This window comes from Marmota monax, unplaced genomic scaffold (genome assembly GCF_021218885.2).
Source record: "Marmota monax isolate L192 unplaced genomic scaffold, Marmota_monax_Labrador192_F-V1.1 WCK01_AAM20220418_F8-fsc00053, whole genome shotgun sequence".
In the NCBI taxonomy this organism is placed as follows: Eukaryota; Metazoa; Chordata; class Mammalia; order Rodentia; family Sciuridae; genus Marmota; species Marmota monax.
The window spans coordinates 7180921-7192294 of record NW_026693153.1 but is presented as its reverse complement, the minus strand read 5'-3'; the positions used below and the strand labels follow the sequence as shown (position 1 = coordinate 7192294).

The following is an 11374-nucleotide window of genomic DNA, read 5'->3' as shown; positions in this document are numbered from 1 at the left end:
TTAGCAGGTTTATCTGAATAATTGATTTTTTTTTAAAAAATATTTTTTAGTTGTTGATAAACCTTTATTTACTTATTTATATGTGGTGCTGAGAATCGAATCCAGTGCCTCACACATGCTATCGTGAGGTACAGTAAATCCAGCCCCATATCTGGTAATTTTTAAGGAAATGAAAATGTCTATAATCAAATAGGAATGTCCTACTAATAAAAAGCCCAGTTAATCTCTTGCCATATGCTACAGATTGGATTACCTCTGGATTAATCACTCCAAAGCAGCAGTTTAATCACTTGGAAGAGTTGTTAGATCAGATTGTGGTCATCAGCCCTAGAATTGCAGATTCAGTAGTTTCCTGATTATGTAGTAAATTAAAATCTCTCATATCATTTGTAATACTTATTTTGCAGTTACTCAATAAAATTTTATTACAAATATTTTGATGCTCATATTTTTCATTTACTCTCAAGGAGTCTCTCTGACCTAGATTCTGTGTCCATTTATTATACACTCAACTTTTGCTTTCCGAGTTAAGATATTCCTGGTCAACCTTCGACATTCTCTGCTGCAGTCTGGAATTAGACATTTCCCCAAGGATCCACGGTCCTTTTAGTGGAAAACTGTTTATAAATTAATAGATGTGCTTAGTAGCTAGAACTAGAGAATATATGTGTGAACGTGTGGTATATATTATAAACATACACAAATTTATATACACTTGAATCTTTAATTTACATATATTTCTATATATATATATATATATATATATATATATGAATCTTATGAGCTTATGATGAATCCAATTCCAATCCAACACAATAGGCTTCTTTTTAAAAGGCAAAATATAAATTAATTAGTTCAAGTATTGTATATAGGAATTATCACATCACTTCCTTTTAAATACTTGACTTTGTTGTAGTAGTTGTAAGTTTTCCTCTTTTGGGTAAGTTCCTGACTACACTTACAAATTTATCTGACAGACATCTGCCATAAAGGGTATTGCTTCCTTCAGTAAATTCAAAACAAGATTTCATGCAGGAGCTCACATGGTTCCACAAGATGAACAATGGTATATAAGTGTTTTGCTCCCTTTTATTTGGGATCAAAGATAATAAACATTTTAAAGTAGCACAGGTTACATGAAGAATTTGATCTTAAAAATCTAATTTTTAACAGCAATCAGGGGGAAAAATTCTTTGTAAAACTTAAAAAACTACAGAACATAAAATTCAAAAATCATCAAGGTTAATTCACAGTGCTGAAAAACTGAAAAGGAGACTTAAATCTAAACACCAAAAGGGAATTTGCTAAACTCTATCAAATACCAATGGCATGGAATCCCCAGGATGAAGTGTGGTGGCTGAAGCTACAACAAAATGTTAAAAACACAATTTTATTTTTAATGATTATAAATCTGAGAACTTTAATGTACATTTCTTTCATCTATTATTCAATGATTAAAATTATATTAATTAAGCATGGAATTTCATACTTATGAAAATAACATGTGACAGCTAATTCAGAGAATCCTCTTGATAACAACTCTCACTGGCAGCCCTCTGGATCATCAATTTTTAGTGCTGGATGAATCTGAGAGATCCAATATTTTAATCCTCCTATTCTACAGGGATGATAGTAGTAACATCAGGGAGATAAAATGACTTTCCCAAACTAACAGTGGTGAAGAGTTCAATATTAAGTGACATTTCTCTTGTTCTCACAGTCCATGGGTTCTTTTCCATATTGTAATGCATTTTCTTTGATTAAAAACAAGCCATAACTGGGAGCTGTGGCACAAACCTATAATCCTGGAGGCTGAGGCAGAAGGATCGCAGAGTTCAAAGCCAAACTCAGAAACTTAGCTAGGGCCCAAACAATTCAGCGAGACCCAGTCTCTAAATAAAATATAAAAAAAGGCAGGGGATGTACGTGGCTCAGCGGCTAACCTGATAACCTCTGGCTATCACCGGTACCAAACAACAAAATACATGTTTTACTCTCCTACTGCTCTTTCATGGGTTAGTATCATACCTCACACATTGTAGGCAGTAATATATAGAAGTTAGACTAATATAACTACTTACTAAAAATGCATCTTCACCTTGAATAGAGTGCCAATGGCTCCCATGTGTATAAGGGTATGTATATTTCCAGTGACACAAATATTTAAGATGCTTCCAGGCAAAGAGTTTAAGACATTATTCCCATCCAACATATCAAAAAAAAAAAATTAAAAATGCCAACATTATTTTACTCTTTAAAACATATATAAAGTTATATTGTATATATATAGTTATTTAGCTTTTTCTCATTAAAATGTTTTTATCGATTAAGTTCTGGACTTTGGAAATTACAAAAGCAATTCATATCATAATGTACCAATCATTAATGAAATTTGGCTTCCTTAGATTCTTAGCTAAACGCAATCGTGACATTCGCGAATATTTCCCTTATGTATAACAGTAGGAATAAATGCCGAGTCATTGGGGAAAGCGAGACTTTTTTTTGGAAAGCCAAAGGAAAATGTCAAAGAAGGTCGGTAACCTGCACCCTGGTGTAACTCCATTCCATACAGAGGCAGCCAGAAATGAGTTTTTAAATTCAGGAGCAGCCCCTTGCTGTTTCTCCCTCACCCGGACAGCCCTTGAAGGTAAAGATGCATTCATTCGGTTCTACCTCTACGGCCCGGGGCAGCTTCTCACTATTTCCAAGTGGGCACCGGAACCTTCGGGAATTCTGCTGCCCCGGGGAGGACTGACACTGCCCTCCGGGGTCTTCCGTTCGCCACTGAGCCTAGGCTGGCCTCGCGGCGCCACCGCTGCCAGTTCACAGGTACAGGGCACCCGTGCCCAGAAGCAGGAACGCCTCTACTAGCCGCGCCAGAACCCTAGTGCCTGAGCCGAGTCCCACCGCCAAGGCCCACTCCACTCCCGGAGACTGGAGCAGCAGCTGCGACCATTGTTGCCTTTACCGGCTTGGAGGCGGCCATGTTGAGTGTTCTGTGCCACCGCCTCCGAGACACCAGGTATTGTGAAAAGGAAGTCCCCACCAAGTAAAGGAAAGCAATGAGCAATAGCACACGCTTGGAAGCCAGAACAGACGGCAGGAAAGGGGCAGGGTCGCCGGAAGCCCAGGGCATGCCGGGAAGACCTAGCCTTGGGTTTCCTCCGCTCTCAACGGTAGGGGAGATCACTTCCGGGTTGGAGGAAACGGTGTGCGGTGGGCGTTCCTAGACAAGCCCTTTCTCTTTCCTTTCGCCTCGCTGCTGTTTGGGAGTATCATTTCTGGGGCCTTGGGCCTTCCGTGGTAGCAGATATCCTCCAGTCCACCTTTAGGATGAAAGGACAGATGGTCCTCTTGCCTAGCGGGGCGAAGGAGGGCGCACAGCGCGCAAGGGTGGGCGGGCAATTAGATCACCGGGAACGCTCCGGGGGGGCACTCTGATTGGGCGGGACAGACGGAAAAAGTGTGGGAGTTATAGGCTGGCAGGGATGGTGGGCGGGGCGTAGGCCGAGCTGCTCAGCTGATTGGTAGGTTTTGGATCCCGTTTTCCCCTTTCCGCCCCTTGGCTTTTCTTGAACGTGGGCAGCCCTTTAACTCAGCTGCGCACATGTAGAGGAAACCGACTGATTGGAAGGACTTTAAAAGTGAGCGAGGGAAGAGGTGAAAATAGCTTAGTGTATCGCCCATCTTTTAATCTCTCCCATAGCCAGATTTTAGTTTAGACTAATTTGAGGTTATGGGGGCAAAAAAAACTAGGTTGAAACCGACAAAGGCAGGGTGATTCCAATCCAAAAGGGTTGATCGGGGTTCCTGCGACTCTTAGTCTGAAGCAGTTAGGAAAGCAATGATGTGTACACCGTTAAGAGGCTCTCGAAGTGACTACGTAGAAATGCGAGGCCCCAGGCTTCCCACCTGCTTCCAGTCTTCCTTGTGTAGTGGTATCTTGAGCTGGATCCCATCTGACAATCCAACCCACTCCAGGCTCCCTGAAGTCATGTGCCTGCCCCAGTGCTCTGATCTGCCCACCCTTGCTTGTTTTGCAACGTCTTCAGCTATCCCGTCATGCCCAAAATGTGATTTCAATTCATAGCTTTTGTATCTCCAAAAGCTTTGTCAAGTGTTTTTCCTTTGCTGTGTGCGTGACCACTTAAATATGAAACTGTTGCAAGGTATTTAGAGTTAACACTATTTTCAAGGAAAAAAAAAAAAAGACAAGTAGAACAGAGAATGAGAATGCGTAACTGGCTCCTCATTTCAGGTATAGTGGTTTGCCCACCCTTACATTGAAACTTTATAAATGATCATTTGACTTTTGAGTACAGGAGGATTTTCAACATCACAGAGGTGCTAAAGGAAAGAGAAAGAAAATTATTAAGTAGCACTCATATTAATTTAAAATCGAATGGCCTAAACTGAAAGAGTTTCAGGATCATTGCTTTTCTCTTGCTTCATGTAGATTCCTATCAGGACATTGCTTTTAAGCAATAGGTTTTCTTAGCCACAAAGTAAGAAAATAGGCTAAACATATGGGAGTGGAATCAATTTGATCAGATAGTGATTGTTAGAGGTGAACTGCTTTCTCCCCCCCTGATTCATCACCCAAAAGGTAGATCTCTTGTCTCTTGATGTGATCTTGACCTTGCCTTTTAAGAAAATATTCCTGAAATTTCAGTTTTTCTGTGGCATCTTGGAGCATTGTGTAATGCAAGCATTTATAAACTGTTGGTTGGAACTAAAACATTGAAATTCAAATATTTCAAAAAGGATTGCTTATTTATTGGAATAGTCAATAATATATTGTTATGCTTAGATCCAGAATTTATAAAGGTTTAGTGTTAAAAGTCTACCTGGGACTAAAGGGATATAGCCACATCAATGTTTATAGCAACATGATTCACAGTAGCTAAACTGTGGAACCAACCTAGATGCCCATCAGTTAATGAAGTGATAAAGAAAATGTGGTATATATACACAATGAAGTACTATTTATCATTAAAAAATAATAAAATCATGGCATTTGCAGGTAAGTGGATGGAGTTGGAGAATATAATGCTAAGTTTGCCAATCCTCAAAAACCAAATGCTGAATGTTTTCTCTGACATAAGAATGCTAATTCATAATGGGGTTGGGTGGGGAACATGGGTGAATTAGATGAACTCCAGATAGTAGGAGGGGAAGAGAGGGGTCATGGGGGTAGGAAAGACAAAATGGTGGAATGAGATGGACATCATTACCCTAACTATGTGTATGAAGACACTAATGGTATGACTCTACTTTGTGTAAAACCAGAGATGTGAAAAAGTGTGCTCTATATGTGTGATATGAATTGTAATACATTCTGCTATCCTATATAACAAATTAGAATAAAAAATGTCTCCCTTGGGGTTGGGGTTATGGAGTGGTAGAGCGCTTGCCTCTCATGTGAGGCACTGGGTTCAATTCTCAGCACCATATATAAATAAATGAAGAAAATAAAGATCCATCAACAACTAAGAAAGAGTATTAAAAGAAAAAAGTCTGCCTCATTCCCTTCCCCCAGCCACACAATTCCCCTCTTAAAAGGGAATGAATGTTAAGAGTTTCTTGAATCATTTTTTTATCAACTAATATCCCTCTAAAGGATTGATTCAATTTTTAGAATAGGCATTTTTGCAAATGAATTCATACTTGTTGCTTTTATACTTTTAGAAAAGATTTTAATTCCACTCCTTGCTTATTCCTCTCTTTTTTTTCCATTTCCTAATTTCATGTAGTGTAGAGCTGAATTCACAATTACAGGCTTTTTTACCTTACTGACTGAATGCATAATTTTCTAAGCTGCGAAATGGTGAAAACACACTCCTTTCAGCTTATGGTAAGGATTTAATTAGATAATATTTAGTCCTTTTGATTTGTTCCAAACCAGTATTCAATGCTTAGCTCTCTGTTTTTCTAAATATTAAAGAATAAAAGTCAAAAACAAACCCATGATTCTAAAAGAAATGGAAATTTTGTATATGTGAACATTTTCTTGATAGATGAACAGAACTCAAAAGAAACTGTTTTCTCTCTCTTTGATCTGTATCTTTGGAGGCAATTGAATGAGGTAGAAAACTATAATGGATTGGCATTTGGAAGCCTTGAGTTCTTATTTTAGATGTCAATATCACTGAACTGTGTCACTGTTAAGAAACTTTGCTTTCTTTGTAATGTGAATGGTGACTTAGATGATCAATTTATAAGTCTCCTTATTGTTTTTAAAATGTATGATTCTAGGTTGGTGCATTGGCACACATCTGTAATCCCAGTGGCTCCAGAGGCCGAGGCAGAAGGATTGTGAGTTCAAAGCCAGTCTCAGCAAAGACGAGGTGCTTAACAACTCAGTGAGATCCTGTCTCTCAGTAAAATACAAAATAGGTCTGGGCATGTGGCTCAGTGGTCAAGCGCCCCTGAGTTCAATCCCTGGTACTCCCCCAGACCACCACCAAAAAAAATGTATGATTCTTCCTGGTTGACTGAAGGTATTGTAGGGGACATATGAGGCAGGGCACCAAAAATAGCAGGAAACAGTTTTATTTGGTTGCAGCCAGGTTCAGAGGGAACAGATTTTGCTGTAATCAATTATTCCCCTGCACCCCAACACCCCAGGATCAGGTAGTTTCAGAACTTTATACCCAGCGTGTAAGGGGAGGGGCTCAGAAGTTCACAGTCTGCAGAAGTTCACCTAAAAGCAGCTTTTTCTTTCACTGTTTTGGACTAGTTAACCCTTCAAGGACAACACCTGAGAAGGGGAGAGCTTCTTCGCCCCTTTCTTTCCTCTCCCTGCAAGCTGTTACCATGGAGCCCATCTGGTAATTTATCTTAGAAATGCAGACATCTCTGTGAAGCTCCAGCTCAAAGCTAAGAGGCCTTGTTAAAAGATTTGTCTTTTAATTATCACATTTTGCATTTGCAAACACACTTTTACAAACTACTACATTGGATAAATGTCTGTGAAAAACTAGTAAAGGGGCGTTAAGCACCTAAAGTGCTGACTTTTCACAGGCCAATGGCCAAATAAAATAGATTAACAGGAAAATAGGAAGTTTACCTACATTTAACTCTTTTGTAGAGACTCTTATGCTGATAGACCTAAAATCAATTATGGTGAAGATTTCTGGAGAAGCTAAGTTACGATGTTCTGTGAAGAAGGGGGTGCCACTACAGTGTCCAGACCTTCTGGTGAGTTCATAAATGTGCTTATTTTAAGCACATACCTATACAGCTCTCTTCTCTTTCATTTCGGCCTTAGGTTTTCATTCTCTCCATTCCTCTTTACTTAAAAATTACCAGAAAGAATTATCGCTACCTGTTAGTTCTATTTATTTATCATCCATTTCCAATCTGTTGTAACCTAGTTTAACTTTATAATTTTTGTGAATCTGCTTTGGAAATTTAAAAAAATTATTTTTGTTTGGAACATCATGCAGTATTATGTGATACCATTGTCCTTAAAATGTTTTCTCTCTGTGTTTCAGAGAAGATATTCAGACTAGATTTTCCTGATTCTATTCTCTAACCATTCTCTAGAATTAATGTAAATAGTTCCATGTGACTAATGGCTACTGTACTGGACAAAACAGCTCTAGTGCTTCCTGAAATACAGGAATTCATAAGAACTTATCTTCTTTTGTTTTGTAATCTCTTCAGTGTGTAAGAAAAGCACATCTCATTGCTTCAGATGCCATTTCTATACAAATTATCTAAATGTTTCTTGCCCTGATTTCTGGCTTTATATTTTCTACTACTTACAGAGAAGCTTTGCTTGGATGCTTCATTTTGTCAACAACAAGAAGCATCAATAAATAAATCATTTGCCCTCCCCATTCTTTCATTTTGTGTAATCCTTTTGTTCTTATATTACCTTTATTACATTGCTAGTGACCCCACTTGAAGCCTTAAACCTTTTTAGGAATTTAATAACCCTACCCACCCAAACAAAAGTGATTATACACATATATTCACATGGAAACAGAAAATCAACTGTGAAGCCTTCAACAAGACCAACTTTATTGTAACATTTTTATGTTTTTCTGCTTTTCATTCCTGGTTGAAATATGAAATAATTGTCTGGGACATAACATATGCTTAGAAACATGACACATTTCTTATCGTCTTAATTCAGGCGGCTATAACAAAACAGATTTGTTGGGTTATAAGCAGTAGAAGTTTGGTTTTCACATTTCTGGAGTGTGGATTTACAATCAAAATGCCAGTATGATCACATTCTGGTGAGGGTCCTTTTCCAGGTACAGACTCTTGAGTTTTTATAGTACAGTCACATGGTAGATACAAGCAAGAGACCTATATGCAATATCTTTTAGAAGATCTAGCCACCTCCTAAGGTCCCTACATCTTAATACCATCACATTGGGATAATTATTTCAACATATTAATTGGGGTTATGGCACAAACATTTAATCAATAACACCTCCTTTTTTCTCTTTTATCTATTTCCCTTGTCTTTTCTGAACCCCATATTTGCTTCTCAGATGCCTTCCCTGTCCCTAGTATCTCTCTTCTATGTGCCACCCATGCATTTAGATACCAGATTACTTTTTGTACAGCATAATTACAATTTCATTCTGAAGCTCAAAGACTTTTATAACCTTTGCATTTCCACTATAATGTTAAATGTCTCTGTTCTCCTGTATCCCCTCACCCATGTCCTTTATCTTTTTGATCCATATTATTAATAGTAAGATGTGCTTGAAATTACTTATGGTACTCCTTATGTTAAAATATAAGCTCCATGAGGTCAGAAACTTTGTTCATCTTGTCCTCCCAGAGTCTAGCAAATATTTGGTATGATGGCTAGTTTTATGTGTCATTTTACTGGGTCATGGGGTGCCCAGATATTTGGTAAAACATAATTTTGGTTGTATTTGTCAGGGTATTTTGGATGAGATTAATATTTCAGTTGATGGTTTGAGTAAAGGAGATCACCATCCCAAATGCGGTTGGCTCTCATCCAATCAGTTGAAGACCTGAATAAGACAAAGCCTGACCTTTCCCTGAGTCTGGCTGTCTTGAGATAGAACATTGATCTTTTCTGCTTTGGACTTGAACTGAAACATTGGCTTTTCTTGGTTCTCAAGCCTGCTAGCTTTTAGGTTGGAACTACACTTTCAGACTATGACACCAGACATCAGCTTATATTTCTTCCTGACAACTAACACATTGCCATAATTACATTTTGTTTGTGTACTACCATGCTTAGTTCTGAGTCTTTGAAGGGTGGAGTCCATGTTCTAGTCATCTTTGTACTCCTGCATCTATTACAGGATTGGACATATAGTTGGTGCTTTTTAACTTGTTTTCCCACCCAACACAATACCCGAAATATGGTTGATGCAGCATGAAGAACTCATTGAATGAGTTCCTAACTGCTGCTGCATTTCCATTACTCTTGCCACCAATGTGACCAAAACCACTAGTGTCAGCTAGGAAACAAACTCATTTGTTACTCCTGCACCAGAAATAGTCTGCTTCCAATACACCCACCATCATAGCTACTAGTTCTAGTCGCTAGCATGCTGTGACACTGCTCCTATCTCCACCATTGCAGCTGCTTCCGAAGGGACCTGATTGGTTTGTACTTTGTACACTAATGCTATATAGAATCCTCTGTTATCCTGGGCGTTTTTTCCTCATACTGTTAGTTTTTTTCCCTGATTCTGATTATTTCTGCCTTATGACAGAAGTTGTTCTGTCATAGCATCAGCTGAGTGGGAGGTATTGCTTTTCTGCTCAGGGAAAATGTCATGTTATGTTTCAATCAAGTGGATGTTCTTTTTGCTGTCAGAATTTGTTGACATTTGTCTTTAGGGAATCTATGGTAACTCTAGTTTCCTCTTTTTCTCTGTGAGATTGATCAATCTATCATCTATCATACTCATATGCCATCTTTTTGCCCACTCACACAGATTTATAAAATCTTTCCATCCTTATCAGTTTAATTCATTGCCATCCACAAGAATTTGTGTCATTTCCAATGTAGAAATGTTTTCTTGCACTTTAATTTATAAAGATATTACATATTGTAAGAGTAAAAGAAATTGAAGTTAAAGTGTAAAAGACCGGGTAACGTAAAGTTTCTAAGCTGCAAAGCCTGAGTTAAAATGTAAAGGACCAGGTATTGTTAAGTTCCTATGCTACACCCAAAACCTGAAATTCCTGTAGCTGTTAGGACAATTCCCAGGACTTCCCAGTAAATATTCCCCCTGGCCATCTAGTTGTTTAATAACCTAGGACCCTGTGCAGCTTGGCACGTAGGCATCTCAGGGCCTAAACCAATCAGTTTGAATGTGTACCCCGCTTTAGAACTGACCTATAACCCCTGCCCGACCTGTTTCCGCCAATGAATGTGCTAATCAAGTTTGAGAGTTGTTGTTCGATTTTCCCCGCGCCTCATGATGATTTGTTCTGATGTATGCAAAGCCCCCGCCCTCCCCAAAAAGTGTACTTAAGCACTGCTTAACCTCTGCTCAGGGCTCCTGGCCGCTCTCCCTTCTTCAGTGAGCCTGGAGCCCCAGCGCGCTGGATTGGATCCTCAATAAATCCCCTTTTGCTGTTGCATGAGCCGGTCTCTTGGTGGTCTCTTCCTCTGACGTTTGCCGGACCCTTACAATATGGATTATGCCATTGTGCTCTGCATCATGATGCTGGGACATGAGGTCTGACCTAAACTTTGCTTACCCAAGTCTAACTGAGTCTTCCTGGAGAACGGTGCTCTGTTTTATGATTTGCATTGCTGAGAGCCATAGCCAAGTAGGAATGACGAATGGCAATTTCTTTGTCAGCCTACCCAATGTTGCTTAGAGGGAGGACTCTCCATTGTGGAAATGGGCTTGCCTTGGACCCAGGTCATTTGCAGTGACATTGCATGAATGTTTGAGAAAGGTGACCCTGCTCAAGGACCAGGGTGGATCCGGGTTTAGGGAGGATCCTGCTGGATTAGGGCTGTTCCAGGTTTAAGGTGGACCCTGCTGGGAATAGGGCATATCCTGCTGCCTCAGGCGCCCGCCCGCCCGCTCCTTGAGTTCCCATTGAGCTCTCACGGGATTCAGAGAGTATTTTGGGATGCAGAGCAGAGTGCTGGTGAATTTGCCCCAGAACTTGCGTGTAGAGTGCTGGTGACAGTTCGAGAATAAAGAGTTGCTGTTTGAATCTACAAGGCTGTGAGTGGCTCGTGATTTTGTGCCCAGCTAGACTGCGGCATTGCATGAAGACACTGGTCCATTGCTAAGTGAAAGGCCTAGAGTGATGCATCCATACAAAATGACACTTTTAAAATTCACTCCTGTTAGACTGTTACCCCTGATTATGTAGTCCTGACCTTTGCATTGGTCTAGGC

The 11374-nt window shown here is 39.5% G+C and overlaps 1 protein-coding gene across 7 annotated transcripts in view; it reads left to right on the top strand.

Moving 5' to 3' along the window:
• The first annotated feature begins 2889 nt into the window (after positions 1–2889).
• Lnp1 (leukemia NUP98 fusion partner 1) overlaps positions 2890–11374 on the top strand; it is a 29019-nt gene continuing 20534 nt past the window's right edge. For 2 of the 7 annotated variants that reach the window (XM_046455314.2, XM_046455309.2), the window contains exons 1-2: positions 2890–3022; positions 7091–7200. In XM_046455314.2, the coding sequence (XP_046311270.1) occupies positions 7099–7200 (102 nt within the window). In that variant the 5' untranslated portion in view covers positions 2890–3022; positions 7091–7098. Of the gene's footprint in view, positions 3023–3552; positions 3645–5189; positions 6348–7090; positions 7201–11374 lie in introns of those variants that run through there. The other 5 variants (XM_046455312.2, XM_046455308.2, XM_046455313.2 and 2 more) reach the window with 4 other exon arrangements.